The 17,717-nt window shown below is 51.7% G+C and overlaps 1 protein-coding gene across 1 annotated transcript in view; it reads right to left on the reverse strand.

Annotated features, from left to right (window-relative positions):
- LOC102473552 (tankyrase-1) overlaps positions 1–17,717 on the reverse strand; it is a gene marked incomplete at its 5' end in the record, with an annotated part of 104,330 nt that overhangs the window by 60,787 nt on the left and 25,826 nt on the right. The window contains 2 exon segments of the mRNA XM_027767758.1: positions 2,143–2,218; positions 2,918–2,954. Of these exon segments, the coding sequence (XP_027623559.1) occupies positions 2,143–2,218; positions 2,918–2,954 (113 nt within the window).

Here is a 17,717-nt window from a genome sequence, read left to right on the forward strand (position 1 = left end):
GCCCGGGCGCGTCGGGGGGGAGGCCCCCCGCCACAGCGAGGGCGCAGGCTGGGTACAGGCGGCTGGCTGAAACCGTACCTGGTCTGTGCTGTGCGTGCTGTCTACTCTCCTTAGTGCAATCTGATGGGAAAACTCTCACCTAAAGGGCACAGCACATCAGAACATACTGGCATTACTTACGTTGGGGACTCTCAGTACAACACACCTGCTCTACACATTAAAATGCACGGCTCTCCCTCATGCAGTAAACAAGCTGTTCTATTACAGGATTGGCGATAACAACAGAGAACACGAACTTGCCCACACACAGGCCTGAGGCCACATCCCTCCACGGCAGTGCGTGTGACCCTCTCGCTGGAGGGTCAGCGAGGTCTCTCAAGATGGCAGAACAGTCCCCGGGCTGTGCCTGCTGAGGGCTAGGCATGTTCTGTGCACCGCACACAGGCTCCTGGCAGAGCAGGAGAGATGGTCCCTGGAACTGACGTGAGGAGCCCTGTGTAGACGCCACACAGTGACGCAGGAAGGTGGGCACCGGAGTGACACGCCACATGGCGATGCAGAGGGAGGCACCGGAATGTGAGTGAGGAACACAGCGGCCAGCGGGGAGGGGTGTGCCCTGTTTGGGGAGGGGAGCCATGGACTGCAGACGTGTGCAGAGGACGGAGCGAAGAGAGGACGTCAGTGACACGTCTGTGGTCTGCAGTACAGAGAGGGCAGAGGTGAGGTGGGAGGACAGTGTGGAAACCAGCTCCCGCCGTGTCTGCCCCGACTGTGGCACTGCAACGTCCACCTGGGGAAGCTGGAGGAGACCGTCCCAGCAGAGCTCGCTCTGTCTCTGAGCACGGCGGCTGCCTGCAGCAGACTAGGACGGGGTCTCCATCTGCTCAGAGGCACGCGACAGGTCTGAACTCAGAGCACAGTGCCAAGTGCTCACAGCCACTTCAGTGGTAAACAAGCAGGTGCCGTCGAGAGACCCTCCCCACACGGCAGGGGCTGGGTAAGCCCTCACAGTTACTGCCTGGTGTGTCAAGGATCCTTCCACAGGTGCACCCCAAATCACCAGGAGAAACGGCCACTGACCAGGCCACCGGACGTGACCCACGAGTCGTCTGACAGCAAACGGCACCGACTGTGTCTTGAGGGATGCAGCCCCTTGCCACTGTGTTTGGGTTTCAACAGAATGGGGGCAGCTGGGATGTACATGGGGAAGACAGCACTTCAGAGCTGTAAAACCACCGCTTACAGGAAGCACTTTCTGAAAAGAGAGTACAGGTGCTGCTCACCCCACGACGTGCCAGTGTACTCGCCACACGTAATTTCAAAAGAAGTCCGCTTTATTTTTAGGAATGAGACGATTTTCCTCAGTTTTTGCTATGTATCTTTGAAAATACTTCATGTTTTTGAAATATAAAAGCCATACTTTAATACGGAAAAAACAAACTGTCATTTAGATCAACTTTGTGAGTGCTGATTTCCACGTCTACCAGCGTAATCACCACAAACCTTCAGTTACCCACGGCCGTGGGCGGTCCTCGCTAGGCCACACTCAGCAAGAGCAGGGAGCAGGTCATGAAGCTGCTGACCGCACCTGTCCTGTCACCTTACCTCCTGATAACTCCGTATTAGAGCAGGGTGCTTCTCTGTGTTCTCATCTATTTTATTTCAATATAATTAAAACCAAGCCAATTAAAAAAAAAAAGAAACAAAAAGGTAGGGTAGTTACAAAGGTCTAAATAAATTAATGACATTTTTTTCAGCTTTAATGGAAAAAGTGTTGGTATCTAGCAAATAGCGCTTCTTCTTGTCAAATAAGTCAAAACGCAAACGTCCCAACAGTGGGGTAGACAGGGCACAGGCCTTCCCCACCCCTGCCGCACGTGAGACGGTGCATTTCTGACCACCCCCATCGCCCATAGAGCCCCCCTGCTCCCCCAGGAGCAACTTCCAGCACCTGACATTCCAAGGGGTCTCCTGACACTCCTCACCAGCTCTCTGAGTAACAGGCAAAGAGCCTGCCCCATTACAACGAGCCACACATGTGTACACACACATGTACATGTGGAAACATCCATGCACACACACGCAGACACACACTTCGAGAACCTGGCTGCAAAGCCCAGGGCCGCAGGCAGACAGGCTCACCTTGCGCCCGTCGCTGGCGTGGCAGTTCACGTTGAGAGGCGTCAGCAAGGCCATGAGCTTGTCCTCGTTCCCGCTCCTGTGGAAGGCAGCCGGTCAGACCCGAGCACGGCCAGCTCCAGAGGGTGTGCGTGGCATTTTTCACAAGACAGCAATGACACGGGATTCCTTTGATTTCTTTCATGTGCATCACAACATACTCAATTCACTCAATACATTTCTAATTAATTCGTGTGCATCAGCATAGGATGGTAATATTGCGGACAATGTAGCTTCCCACATTTTTGTTTATTTACCTGCATAAAGTCACCTTCTTAATTATCAACAAACTTTACTCTGATAAATGATCTAAAACATGAGAATTGGAAAACGCAAAATGCTAATATGAGCTGACCAGCTGGATTATAAATGGCCAAGCACAACAGCAAAATGGGTGAGGACTCGTTTACTTTACGCCTCGCTCAAGCTTTGCAGAAAAGCCTTCAGAGGAAGGCGAGGCGACACAGGCATGTAAATACGCCCAGAACGTCATTGGAAAAGCCGGGCAACCAAGGTCTGCAGGTACCTTAGGAAATGTTCCAAACAGAGCCCCCCACAGCACACCATGTTGAGGACTTTACTGCCACGCACACCAGTCACGAAAAAACAAAGTGCGGGTCTCGCCTGTGCTGGTGCATCAAACCCAAGCGAGACAATAAGGCAGTGATTTCTGCAGCCCTCCTGCCCTCCCGACGTCCCTCCATGCACTATACTCATTGGGAATGAAGGGGTCACTTACCTAGCAGCTTCTAGGAGCTCGTCTTTCTTGTATTCACCTAGATGATTGCAAAATATCATGCTGTTAGCATTTGGCAGAAGACAGATTAAGAAATGCAGTAGGCAGCAAACAGAGACTCAAACAGAGAAGCACAGAGAGAGTCCACACCCGCTGGGTGAGGGCCGTGACGTGCGCAGCCTGTGAGGCAGCATCGCCAGCGCCTTGGAGACGGGCAGCAAACTGACGTGGCTTCTTGTCCAATCCTCGTATGCAGCTGCTTCCCCGAGACAGCCAATGATGCTACATCTCGTGTCCAGAAACACAGCCTCTGATAACAGCACGCCCGCCCGCTGAAGACAATGTCCCCTCCCCCCCTATTCAGGCTGTCACAGCGTACTTGGGAAGCATAATACATCTTGGCACAAAAGCAAAATAATGCGGCTCTTTAAAGGTATAAATTACCAGGCTTCAAACAACTCAGTTTTATTTGCAACGACATGGGAAGTTTAGAAAAATTAATTGTCGCTCTTGAGCCACAGCAACAGACAATGCAGACCCCAGAGACGGCAAGGCTCTGCCTCCTCTGACAGGGAAGGTCTGCAGACTGAAGTACGTGCGCTCCGCAGCAGACACTGTGGGCCTGGGCGCAGCGCTCTGGGACCCAGGGCGGGGAGCGCGTTCGTAAACGACAGCAATCTTACAGCACCTGCAGCCCTCACGCTTCGTGCACATGCAGTGCCGAGTTTCAACAGTAAACATTAAAAATGTGTATTTTTAAGAGGTTTGGGGTCTCGTAATGACCACACATCCAATTGTTATAATATGGATGATTCCCTACATTTTTGCACCATGGATTTTTAAGACCTATCACCAATTAAAAGTGGAAATACAGTTCAAAACCTTCCATCACAGATTTCTCAAGGTATTCAAGATCTAATGAACACATCTTTCTGAAGCTAAACAGAAAGACAAGGAATTTTAACAGCACAGCGTTGTCCATTCAGTAAATGAAAGGAGCAGTCAGGAGTACACTCAGTGGGGCCACTCTGACTCAGTCTGTTCTGTCATTAAAGGGGTAAATGCACAAAATTCTCAGCAAGTAATTATACGCACAAACGCTAAACAGACTTTAAGACATAAAAAATTTCTTTCGGTAGAGATTTTCGCTATAGGACACACTTGCATGCATCAGAAAGAGAGGGAGAGACAGACAGAGAGACTGCAGGAACCAGATTCCCTGGGGGGGGGGGGAATGACCACACTGTAATCTCTTCTCCTTCATTCTCCTCTCGGGATCTCAGGCACGCACGCACACGCGCCTGGCCTGAGTTTAAGCCGCCAGGTCTGGGACTCAAACTGCGGTCAACTACATGGGAATCCAGCAACATAGCCATTACGCCATCTGCTGGTCCCAACCAGATATTTTTAAAAAAGCTAAAAGTTAGCAAATACCTACTCTATCCTAAGAGAACTCCGTGAGCTGATGCAGTCGCAGGCAGCCGACATGCACCCTCCCCCTTGAAGAGTTGGCCTCTCCGATCCCTTAGACCTGTATCTCAGACTGTAACTAGCGGGCAGGACAAACATCATGTTCTATCTTTGAGCCAATAAGGCTTCACCTTCTCAAAGCCAAAGATGTGCCTTTGTTAAACATTTCAGGTAGCAACATGGAAATCAGAGAGTCTGTGTGTAAAGAGGAAACCGGTCACCTGCCTGAGCGCCAAGGGCAAAGTGGATCAAGTTACTGCGCAGCAATCACCAAACTTTCACGGAAGGCCCGTATGCCAGATTCAAACCCAAAATGCGCTATCTTCTCTCACCTCAGGGTACTATCTTATTAAAGGTAAAGACACATAAACAAATGAGTCTGAAAAGAATCTCATGAGAGGCTACCACGGGCCGGCCCCATAGACTAGTAGCTGCAGGAACCAGATTCCACACGGCTGACCACAGTATGAATCCCAGCCCTGGTGCCATGAAGAACATGCTGGGTGTATGCGTGCCCCAAATCTACAAAAACAGAAGTGGAGGAGGAGGGGCTGCCTTGCGGCAGAGCTCCCCAGTCTGGCAGGCACGCACCTTCTGGTGATTAAAGAAGGAAAAACAAATAAAGAAATGCTATGGAGAGCTGACCACTTGGTCAGAATGGGATTAAGAGGTGCTAGCTGTGGCTCCTGGGAGCCTTTCTGGAAGTGGGAAACCTGAGCAGAGCTCTGAGGGGAGGGAGTGAAGCTAGGGCCAGTCAGGCAGAGCAAGATGGAAGGAGAAGCGAGACTGAGGGGCGGGGAAGGGGGGCACGGGGTGGGGGGGAGAGGGCTCCCCTGGCCAAGAGAGCAACAAGAAAAGGTTGACCTGTGTCAACTGAGGGGCTGTCAACTGGCTAAAGACCTGCTGATTTTGAAATTGCTTGTTAGGGAGGAAAGCAGCAAAAAAGAAAAAGCGAGAGCAAGAGACTTGGGACCAGCAGTTGGTGTAACGTTTCTGTCGCTGGACTCCCATTGTAGTCGACTACGATTCGAGTCCCGGACCTGGTGGCTTAAACTCACGCGGGGCGCGTGTGTGTGCGCATCTAAGATCCCGGGAGGAGAATGGAAGAGAAGGGATTATATGTGGCCATCCCCCCACCCCCAAGGGTGATTTCTCGCTTTCTGTCTCTGTCTCTCTGGCGAACACACGTGCCCTATAGCAAAAAATCCTCTAACAAAAACAAAAAAACAAAAAGAGAGAGACACAACACCCTAAACCCTGACCGTCCATATTTCAGAGTAAGTGTGAGCTCCCCGACACACAGTAAACCCAGGAGCTGGGAACCCGGAAGGAGCCACCCCTGAGATCCGAGTCATGGCCAAGTGCGGCCTAGTATGCACCAGGGGGTAGCAGTGCTCTGGTGCACAGCCTCCTGATGCGCTCATCAAATGGCTCTTCTGGCAAAAACATTATTCCCGCTTGGATAAGCCAGTAAGAAACCAAAGTCTCCAAAAAATGTACATCTGTAAGCGGACCCGGCAGTGTCAGACCGGGTGTAACGAGTCATGCTCACTCCACTGTCACAGACTCTGGGCCCAACAGCTCTGCAGCACCTTCCTGCATCCACCAGCTGGTGCCCAGGGACCACAATCCGCAAACAGCTGGAACTGTTTTTCCTTTTTTCCCTCAAGAATTATTTTATTTAACTTTATTTATTTATTTGTTTTAATTTGACCAGAGAAGGACAGAGTGAGAGAGAGAGAGGGAAGGTGAGAAAGCAAGTTGCCAGATCTGGGACTCGAACCACCATAGGCCATGCAGTAGAGGCCAGCACCCTCCACCACCACACCACCTGCTGGCCCCTGGAGCTTGTTTTCAAATGGCACCTGACAGAACAGCTCCCACGGTGAGCTCAGAGCCCCTCCACCCTGATGACACAGCTGAGCTGCTTGCTGGGCAGCTGGCCACCAGGAAGCCTCATACTCTTTAGGAAAGACGAGTAGGCAACGGCAGTCCCGTGACAGCAGCCACGGATGGAGAAAACAGGTGGCTTAAATATTTTTTATTAGAATAAAATGAATGGGATTAAACTACAACTACAAAGCAAACACGTCTGAAAGTTTCCTTTCCAAAGTCTGCCAGGCCCTCAGCAGGCCGATCGGACTGCTGAGCTGGGGAAGAACGATGGAGGGGCAGCTGTGCGACAGCTGGCAGTGGCCGTGGCCCGCTTTCGTCTCTTTTAGCTTTTGTTGCAGGGTGTGTGAGCTCGCCGGACGGACACAGCGCTAGAGAACGGACGTGTGTACTCCCCGGGGAGGACGGCCATGACGCTGCCCCTTTTCCTTCATTCTCCTGTTGGAATTTGGGGCACACACACACAGGCGTCCAGCGTGCTTCTCAAGCCAGAGTCTGGGATTCAACCTCATAGTCACTCTGCCAGCTCCAGCACCTTAACCCCCATGCTACCTGCTGGCCTGACAATGACCAATGGCTGGCTTTAAACAGAGCAAACGTATTAATGCAACAAGCCAACACTTCTAGTCAAAACTACTTGAAAGCATTTAAACTTCCAGATGAGCTTGACGTGGGCCACAGCCAAAGGAGGAAGAATGAAGAAAAAGCACCTGGACCCACTTAAATGAGATGTGCTCCAGGCCCGATGCACCTGCCTGCGTTCCTGGACAGATGGGCACCTCAAGAGAGCTGCGTAGGGACGCCAGCTGGAACTGTTTTTCCTTTTTTCCCTCAAGAATTATTTTATTTAACTTTATTTATTTATTTGTTTTAATTTGACCAGAGAAGGACAGAGTGAGAGAGAGAGAGGGAAGGTGAGAAAGCAAGTTGCCAGATCTGGGACTCGAACCACCATAGGCCATGCAGTAGAGGCCAGCACCCTCCACCACCACACCACCTGCTGGCCCCTGGAGCTTGTTTTCAAATGGCACCTGACAGAACAGCTCCCACGGTGAGCTCAGAGCCCCTCCACCCTGATGACACAGCTGAGCTGCTTGCTGGGCAGCTGGCCACCAGGAAGCCTCATACTCTTTAGGAAAGACGAGTAGGCAACGGCAGTCCCGTGACAGCAGCCACGGATGGAGAAAACAGGTGGCTTAAATATTTTTTATTAGAATAAAATGAATGGGATTAAACTACAACTACAAAGCAAACACGTCTGAAAGTTTCCTTTCCAAAGTCTGCCAGGCCCTCAGCAGGCCGATCGGACTGCTGAGCTGGGGAAGAACGATGGAGGGGCAGCTGTGCGACAGCTGGCAGTGGCCGTGGCCCGCTTTCGTCTCTTTTAGCTTTTGTTGCAGGGTGTGTGAGCTCGCCGGACGGACACAGCGCTAGAGAACGGACGTGTGTACTCCCCGGGGAGGACGGCCATGACGCTGCCCCTTTTCCTTCATTCTCCTGTTGGAATTTGGGGCACACACACACAGGCGTCCAGCGTGCTTCTCAAGCCAGAGTCTGGGATTCAACCTCATAGTCACTCTGCCAGCTCCAGCACCTTAACCCCCATGCTACCTGCTGGCCTGACAATGACCAATGGCTGGCTTTAAACAGAGCAAACGTATTAATGCAACAAGCCAACACTTCTAGTCAAAACTACTTGAAAGCATTTAAACTTCCAGATGAGCTTGACGTGGGCCACAGCCAAAGGAGGAAGAATGAAGAAAAAGCACCTGGACCCACTTAAATGAGATGTGCTCCAGGCCCGATGCACCTGCCTGCGTTCCTGGACAGATGGGCACCTCAAGAGAGCTGCGTAGGGACGTCAGCCAGCCTGCTCAGGGACGAGGCCTGTGTGCCGAGCGCGGGTGGGACCCTGTGTGGAGTCCTGACACTGTTTCTTGATCACTGGGCTGGCAAATGCAGTTGAAGAGATGAGCTGATTCTCTCGGCTAGACTGACAGCGGCGTGGGACGAAGTACTGACACAGGCGACATGCTCCGCTGCCTTTGCACTAACAGATCAGAAAGTTCGGATCCAGCCATGTGGCTGCGGGAGGACCCCGGCTAAAGCACCAGGAGTACTCTCATCATGAGAAGGTCACGTTAGGTCCCAACAGCAGCCTCTGACAGACTGGTCTCACACGGTGAGCAGCCCTGGGAGTCTCGGTTCCCCTGTCTCTGCAACCCCTCCAGGAGTCTTCCTCACGGCTGGGGAGCGACGGAAGTAGGTGGGCTCTCCCACTGCCTGCTGGCTCCCTCTGAACCCCAGCACGTCTTCCCACTCAAGCTGACACCGGCTTCGACACCCATGCCATCCATCAGCCAAGTTTAGAACTGTGACCATGGCCACACTAAATGCCCTCCCGTCTACACGCAGAACCAGCAGGGACTTCAGATTCTAGGCTGGAGAAGAGTGTCTTCCTAGTGGCGATCCTTCCCTTCTGTCGTCTCCTACCGCACTGATGCGCTAACATGGCTATCACCCTACGTCCTCTGTGCGAATGCAACGTCATCTGAGTGATGCTGTCCACTACAGCAGTCCCTGCACCTCGGGCCACCCAAGAAACCGAGAAGGACATCGAGGTCAAACACCTGCCCTGCTGCACTGGACGTGGCAGTGAGGCAGGCCCAGAGCCGCTGCCTCCTTCCCAGATGGTCCAAGGGAGTGCGATGCAGGAGGGTCAGCTTTCCTGGGACGCCAGCTGAGTGTCGTCATGACTCTGTCAGAAGCCATCTTTTCTCCCAAATAAAGCACTTTCATGTTCCTTTTACTTTTTTTTTTAACGATTTTTAAAATTATCATCATAATCTTGTTTATATTATATTGAATCACGTTGTTCCTTTTAGTCTAAATCATCAGTGCCGAAACTCTGCTCTAAGCTTCCCCTCTGAATACCAAGCTACCGCATTGCCGGAGCTACAGAGAACTCGGAAGGCTGGAGGACTTGGTTCGTGCTCTGCCACTGACCCACTCCTGTGGCCCTGGACACAGCCTTCAACCTGCAGGGAGCCCGCATTTTGCTGTCACCTGGAAAATGAGGGAGTTAAATGATTTATAACATTCCAGCTCTAGAGCCACCCTGAGGCCTGGTGGTGAAGGCAGCTGGATCCCGCACGGCCGACTGCTCGGTGGGGCCCCAGACCCAGCAGCGCAGAAACACGCCAGGCGCATGTGCGCGCACACCCAAAATCTCAAAGGGAGAAGTGGAGGGGATGGAAATGCAGCATGGCCATCTCCCTGTGGGTCCTTTCTCAATGCCCCCTCAAAGTAAGCATGTGTGACCTCTGGCAAATTAAAAAAAATCCATCTTTAAAACTCTCATCCTGTAGTGGATTCTCAACAACGGGCAGAAGGTTTTCTAAGATGGTTTAACGTGACTCTAGGCAGGCTTTAAGGAAAACATAAAGTTAGTCAGGGGAAGCCTACTGAAACTGTTACACAAAGTAGTGCCGTGGGATCTTAGAGTAGCTCTTGTTACTATTTGGTTAAAAATTCTATACCTTTGGTAACGCTTAAACTAACAGTTAAACAAAAACTGGCTCCTTCAGAAGAAAGCGATTTTTAAAAATAATTCTAGGGTCAGCAGGTAGCACAGAGGTCAGGGCAGCTGGATCCCACATGGCCAACTACCTGGGTAGCGTCAGGATCTGGTGGCCTGATAATCACCCTGGGTATGGGTGCGTGCATGCCTAAAATCCTGGGAGGAGAGGGGAGCAGAAGGGATTGTGGTGTAGCCATCCTCCGGGGGTGTGTGTATGTGTGTTTCTCTGTCTCTCCCCCTCTCTGCCCCTTTCCAGCAAGCAAACTCACCCTTTAGCAAAAACTAAAATTCTGAGCTCTAATTACAGACATTTCCATTTTGCTAGGTATTTTTTAGAAAAAAGCAAGCCCATCTGAATAAGCCCCAGACATAAGACACATGGACTGGTGAGAGTTTGCTAATCTTTCAGGAATGCGGAGCTAACCCACCTGCGTGAGGCAGCTGAGAACAGTGTTCAAGGATGAAAGCCTCGCACACAACTGTGCTACCCCATGCCAGCACTCACGCCACGAGCCGTCAGCTCCACAGAGACCTCTACCAATGCCCTGGAACACGCAAAGCAACGGAGCACCGCCACGGCGCGGACAGGCCAGTGGCACAGCGGAACCCGGCACTCCCTCCATGGAGAAGCTCCAGCAGGAAGGCCTCCATCCAAGCCCAGAGGCTTCCCTGAGTGTACCAGGCCCACAGCTGCCTGAGCCCCACCGTGGCCACAGTGCGGGTGCTGCCTCTGCCTCTCCCCGTCTCTCTCGGGGAGAAACAAATGAACGAGCTGTAAAGCACGTGTAATGAGACCTTCAGTATGGGGCCACAGCCAGGCCCTGTCCGCAGCACCACCTAGGGCCGCATCCTTCACCCCACTTAGCAGGTTTCAAACCATCCACACCTGTTTCCAACGTGCCATCTATATCTGGAACAAAACTTAAGACTTTCCTCTGGATTTCGCGGTTGTTGTTAATGTGAGCGCTGGGCCAGTCCCATAGCTGAGTGGTTGGGGGTCAGATTCCGCGTGGTCCACTATTGCTCGAACCTGGGCCCAGTGGCTTGAAAACACACCGGTCACCGGGACCAGCAGGGAGTACTAGTTACGTCATTGGACTCCCATGTACTTGACTGTGGCTGGAGTCCTGAACCCGGAGGCTTAAAACTCACACTGGGAGCATGTGCGTGCCTGCCCAAAATCCTGAGAGGGGAATGGAGAAGGGATTGTGGCATGGCCATCCCCCCTGGGGAGTAATTTCTTATCTTCTGTCTCTCCAATGAGGACATACACCTTATAACAAAAAAATCTCTCTAAAAAAAAAAAGAAAAGAAAAGACATTGGTTGGGGCTGGCAGGTGATGTGGCGTTAAGGGCACTGGACTCCCACATAGCTGACCACAGTTTGAGTCCCAGACCTGGCAGCTTTCTTTCTCACATTCCCTCTCTTTCTCACTCTGTCCCTCTCTGGTTAAATTAAAATCAATTAATCAATAAGTAGTTAAATAAAATAACAAAAGAAAACACACCGGTCACACATGCATGCAGGCCCAAACCCCAACATGGCAGAGACGTGGAGGAAAGGGATTGCAGCCTGGCCACACCACAGGGTGCCCTCCCCTTTCCCGGAGCCCTATGGTGAGCACACCTGTCGTCTGTCAATTAAATGTATGAAAATTTTGAACATATATATAAAAACACGCTGACCAAAACGAAACAACAACGAAGATATTACGAGATACACACATTCTCGGGGCCAGCAGATGGTGTAATGGTTACATCACTGGACTCCCACATAGTCGACTGTGGTTTGAATCCTGAACCAGAAAGCTTAAAACTCACGCCGGGTGTGTGTGCATGCGTGCTCAAAATCCCAAGAGAAGGGATTGAGGTGTGGTTACCCCTTCTAGGGGGGTGATTTCTCAATTTCTGTCTCTCTGTCTCTGTCTCTCAAACCAATGCACATGCTCTATAGCAAAAAATCTCTCTTAAAAAAAAAAAAAAAAAAAAAACAGATACACACATTCTCAGGTCAGCCAGTGGTGTGGTGGTTAGGGTGGCTGGATGCCCTCTGGCTGGCTACTCTTTGAGTCCCAGCCCTAGTTGCTTGAGAGACCCGCAGGGCACGTGTGTGGGCGTGCCTAGAACCCCGAGGGCCGAGGGCCAAGGGCCAAGGGCCAAGGACCAAGTGCCAAGCTGTAGGAGAAGGAATTGGGGCCACTCCCACCCAGGACGGGGAGGGGGACAAGGGAAGGTTTTCTCACACCACCCCCTGCTGTCTCTCTCCAGTGAGCACAGATCACCTAGCAAATTAAAGAGAGAGAGATACGCCTCTTACAGTTGGACGTTAGTGAGTAGAGGTGTCACCGTAGGGAGCTGTTAGCCAATGAGACACTGCCAAGTGTGCCTGTGCTTTATAAGGGAGTGACCCCTTAGGACAGCAAGAATCTTTTGATACATTAAAAAGAAAGGAGGGAGAAGAAAGGAAGGGAGGGTGGGAGGGAGTACCTTCCTAAGCACAGCAGACCGCAGCACCACAGACCACAGTGCCACGTATGCATCTAGTGCTACATGCCCACGAGGCCACCGACAGCTTGCACTGACAGGGCGGGGCCGGGGGATGCGGGGGCACTGGTGTCTCAGCGGCATAATCCCTACCCTCGTGAGAATGGTTCAAAGCAAAGTCCATGCTTGGCGACAGTTCTGCATTCTGGGCTACACTGTGGTCCTCGTTACGGCTGCCAACACCCCTCACTCGGACATCCCAAATCCCAATACTTTACAAACTCATCAGGCAGCAAAACTTGACCCACTTAATGTTCACACAGCTATCATGTTTCATCAAAAAAAGGTACTGTTGGGACCAGCAGCTGGCATAATGGCTATGTCGCTGGACTCCCATGTAGCCAACCGTGGTTCAAGTCCCAGACCCAGTGGCTTAAACTCAAGCCAGATGCGTGTGCGTGTGTGCCCAAGATCCCGAGAGGAGAATGGAGGAGAAGGGATCGCGGCGTGGCCATCCCCCCTGGGGCGTGATTTCTCGCTTTCTGGCTATCTGGCAAGCGCATGCACCCTATAGCAAAAAAACTCTCAAAAAAAAAAGCACTATGTTAAGGGTACAGTCACAGGCCCCGCTGGGGGTGCTCTGTAATACGGGGGGACGCGGGTGTCTCTTCTCATCGGCGTGCTTATTCTCTGAAGTCGGATCAGTGTACGGGCAATTCCTTCTTTTAGATGTGTGGGCTGTGAACTCTGTCAAACACGCAGGAGTGTGACCACTGCTGTCCCTCATGGCAGAGAACAGTTCTCAAGCCCAGCTTCCTCACGCTCCTGACATCGGTGTCCTCCCCCATCCCGTCCATGGCGACTGCTACTCTGACTGCTCTCCCTGTAGTTCTATTCCACAGAACGTCATCTAGACGGAGCCACGGAGCATGGGACTCAGAGCTGGATTCTCTGGGTCACTGCGGTGCAGGACATGCCTGCTCCGGCCACTGCTGTGAAATCCCGACCTCCTTGGTGGCTGCAGGGCAGTGTCTGGGCTGTCTGCAGCTGTGGGGATGCTGAGCAAAGCAGCTGCAAGCACGGACAGACAGGGCTGTGTGTGGACACACGCTCTCCCTTCCGGAGAACCCTAGCTGGAGCGGGGCTGTACCGGGAGAGGTCTACTTTGTAAGAAACCAGTAAACTCTCCACTCTGTAATATAGACCTGTCAGCTACAGAAAGACGAACAGGACCCACCAATGGAATAATGATCATGGTGCTGGACTCACACAGGACCACCTGTGGTTGAAATCCCAGGCCCAGAGGCTTGAAACTCATTGTGGGCACATGTGCATGCATGTGCCCAAAATCCCAAGAGGAGAAGGGACTGTGGTGTGGACATCCCCCCAAGGGGTGATTTCTTATGTTCTGTCTCTCTCTCTCTCTCTCTCTCTCTCTCTCTCTCTCTCTCTCTCTCTTTGGAGAACACATGTGCCCTACAGCAAAAATCTCTCTTAAGATTTAAAAAAAAAAAAAAAAGAACAAAAAAGCCAGCCAGCTACCGAGAAAGCTGATAGTACTGCCACCACCTCACTACTCTCAATCCAACTCTGTCCTTTCTGGGGGCAACTCACCTAGCCTGGACTACGTAGCTCATCCTTTAATTCTTCACTTTTCACCTGTCTGTTAGTCACAGTTACTAAGTGCCAGAGGTGCACATATTTACAGAGGGAGAGAGAGGGAAGGAGAGAGGAACAGAGATGAGAGAGGAAACAGCCCCTCAGTGGGCATGGTCCACTGCTCCATGCTGCTGCGCACTGGGGCACACACGTTTCAGGTGTGTTTGAAGAGGTGGGACTGGGACTCAGGTTGTGATCGGCCTTTGGTACAGCTCTTCTGCACTGGCACTCAGTCACCATGTTCTCAGGAAAAGATCCCATATATGTGTGAAAATGATGGCAAACATTTTCCCCGGACAAATTCTACAGTGAAGTCAGGTCATCTGCTAGGCCAGAGCCACCCACCTTGTTAAGACCTTAGGTCCTTATACGTGGGCCTGGTATGTTCTCAAACCAACACAGAACTTAAAACTACACTCGGAGCCGTGTGACCTCCAGCACTGAAGTAAACCTGCCACCAACTGTACCATCAGGCTGGGTGAAGAAGGTGTTTAAAGAGCTACCAAGCCAGGGGAACCAGCAGTTGGCGTAATGGCTATGTCGCTGGACTCCCACATAGTCGACTGTGGTTCACGTCCCAGACCCGGTAGCTTAAAACTCACGCCGGGCGTGTGTGCGTGTGTGCCCAAGATCCCAAGAGGAGAATGGAGAAGGGATTGCGGCGTGGCCATCCCCCCTGGGGGGGTGATTTCTCGCTTTCTGTCACTCTGTCTCTCTGTCTGGCGAGCGTACGCGCCCTATAGCAAAAAAAAAACTCTCCAAAAAAAGAGCTACCAAGCCAGGGACCAGCAGAGGCGTAACGGCTATGTCTCTGGGCTCCCACATAGGCAACTGCAGTTCAAGTCCAGGACCCTGTAGTTTAAAACTAATGCCAGGCGAGTGTGCGTGCAGACCCAAAATCCCAAGAGGAGAATGGAGAAGGAATTGTGGCATGGCCATTCCTCCCAAGGGAAGATTTCTCGTTCTCTGTCTCTCTGGTGAGCATACATACCCAATACCAAACTTCTCTCTTTAAAAAAAAAAAAAAAAAAAAAAAAGCTACCAAGCAGGCCCTGTAGCCTTGTGGTTAAGGGAGCCAGATCCTGCCTAGCCAACTGAGCCTGGTGCCGTGAGACACAGCAGTGCGTGCAGAACCTGACAGACAGGGAGACGGGAGAGGAGAGTGCGGTGTACCATGCCCACTGGGGTGCTCTCTCACTCTCCCTGTCTCCGGCAAGCACTCACATCCTCTGGCAATTAAAAAACAAAACAAAAACAACTACCAAGCTACAGAAATTTTTGCACTGCAAAAATGTGTATGGTTATAATAATTTATTTAAATGGAATAGAAGCACAACATTGCTTGGCAACTTAAAACCAACACATCACACTCTGTTTACTTGTACTGTTTGATCTATGATAGTATTTTCCAAATCTGTATTTCGATCCTTCCTATCCTACCAGCTTTCTTTTCAGGAATTCCCTATGCAAGCTGGTGACACTGCCATTCTTTTTTTTTTGGAGAGGTTTTCGCTATAGGGCGTGTGCGCTCACCAGACAGAGACAGAAAGCAAGAAATCACCCCTCAGGTGGGATGGTCGCGCCGCAATCCCTTCTCCTCCATTCTACTCTCAGGATCTTGGGCACGGACACACACGCGCCCAGTGTGAATTTTAAGCCACCGGGTTCGGGATGCGAACCACGATCAACTACGTGGGAGTCCAGCAACATAGCCATTATGCTAACTGCTGGTTCCCAACATTGCCATTCTTATTTCTAACCTAGACACAGAAAGACCCTGTTGTTGCAGTGGAGTTTTCCTCTAGTCACGATGTTCTCTTCAGGGAAAATACGACTCCAAAAAGGGAAAAGCGAGAGGACTCTCGTCACAAGTACTCGTCCTTAAAGAAAAGGAAAGTTTTCTCTTTTTTTTTTAAGAGAGACAGAGTGAGAGGGAAAGGAGGGGCGGGTGTGGGTGGGACAGGTAAGGGACCTTGAGGATCTCATCCCGGTCTCCCAGTCCCCCAGCAAGTGCAAGCGCACGCAAGTGTTCCTGGAGTGCTCGGGTGGAACTGGGACCCGACCCTGGGCCCCCACGTGGCCGCCCCGCATCAGGCCGTGGCATCCTACTGTGGGTCACCATGATGGGCCAGGTGCGGTCTTTACTCAGCAGGGTGCACTGCGCATCCCTGGAGATACAAGTGGAGTGTGAGGTGCGACCTCTGACCCCACAAGCTGAGCAGGCAAGCAGACAGACCCAGCCAGGGTTTGTACGGCGTGGCGCGGCAAGTGCTGTGGCAGAGAAGGGAGCCCTGGGCTCTGCAGGAACAGCGAGCCACAGATGGGTCTTGTCGTGCCGAGGCGGTCCTTCACCCCCGAGGGTCAGCAGTGTCTAACACTTGCGCTCGTTTGTCAGTTCAGAACACTTTGCCCCGTCACACTTTCGGCAACAATGTCTAAAGAACACGTGTAGGCTAAACCACAGCATTTTCCATTTTCACTCTGCAGGTACTTCCGGGCCATCTAGGAGCACAGCAGGAAATAAATGCAGTAAAGCAGTTAGCCAAGGGAAGCCCCGGCCGGCCGGCCTTCGCAGCCTGTGCTCAACCTCAGCGCCTCACTACAAACAGCTCTCCCTCCCTCGGGAGGCCCCGCCACGCAGCCGGACTCATGAAGCAGAAGGGGGCACAGGAGACAGCTGTCTACGCCTGGGTGGAGGTGCAGGTGCCCCGCGTGTGTCCACACGTGCTGCCCATGTGCGCACGCATGTCCACACATGCAGTTTGCTGGGTGCTTTTGAGAGCTGTACTTTGCATAACGTTAAGTAGGCCCTTCCCTTCCTAGAGACAGTATTGGGCAGTAAATAACTTGTCTAACTCCTGCCTCCCTCTCCGTACTCTCCCTGAGGCATCATTAATGTCTTATCACTCACAAGTCTAGGGAATCGCTTCCCAAGTCTGGTCCATGATCTGCTTTAGCCACGTCTGCTTTCTCCCTTCTGCTGTCCCTACTCAGACAGGAACATAAGTTCATGCATAAACACTCCCGTCTGATACTCCACAGTAAAAGCGGGAGGCAGGGGCAGCTGTGCACAGGTCGCCCGGCACGGGCATGTGTATGGACCCTGATCTGCTGACCTTCACTAAGGAACAGCCCAGAGACCACACGTGGACCAGCGAGCCAGGACAACGTAAGCTCCCAGGACACAATGCACCGGGACACACAGCTCGGCCACAGCTCTGTGCTATATAGCACACACACATTTTCTCTTTTATGGAGAAAGGTGGAGAGGCCTTTTACTGGATGACAGCTCTCTTCGGTTAGTTGAAGGGCTTCAGTAAGTTTGTGGACAGGACTCAGAAGGGCAAAATTAGGCACAATGGAAAGAGCTACACGATGCTGAATTTCAGTTCGCAGGGAGAGAAGGGAGACGCTCACACTCTGGCATGAGCCGAGAATGCTGAGAACAGCACAAATGAACGACCCAGTGCCACGCAACTGCTTGGCCTGACCACTCCTCCAGGGTCCCTCCCGCTCACCCCAAGCCCAGGGTCAATGGGTGAGCCCTGGCACATGGCATCCACCACTGATCCCTACGAAAGGCGTACTGCTACAAGGTGAGAAGTTGCTGTCACACAAAGTAACTTCAAAATGACAAACTCTGAGTGGAAAAGAAAACATCTCGAACATTTAGAAAGAGAAATATATACATACATACATATATATATATATATATAT

The sequence above is a fragment of the Tupaia chinensis genome, unplaced genomic scaffold (genome assembly GCF_000334495.1).
Source record: "Tupaia chinensis unplaced genomic scaffold, TupChi_1.0 Scaffold144602_1, whole genome shotgun sequence".
Classification (NCBI taxonomy): Eukaryota; Metazoa; Chordata; class Mammalia; order Scandentia; family Tupaiidae; genus Tupaia; species Tupaia belangeri.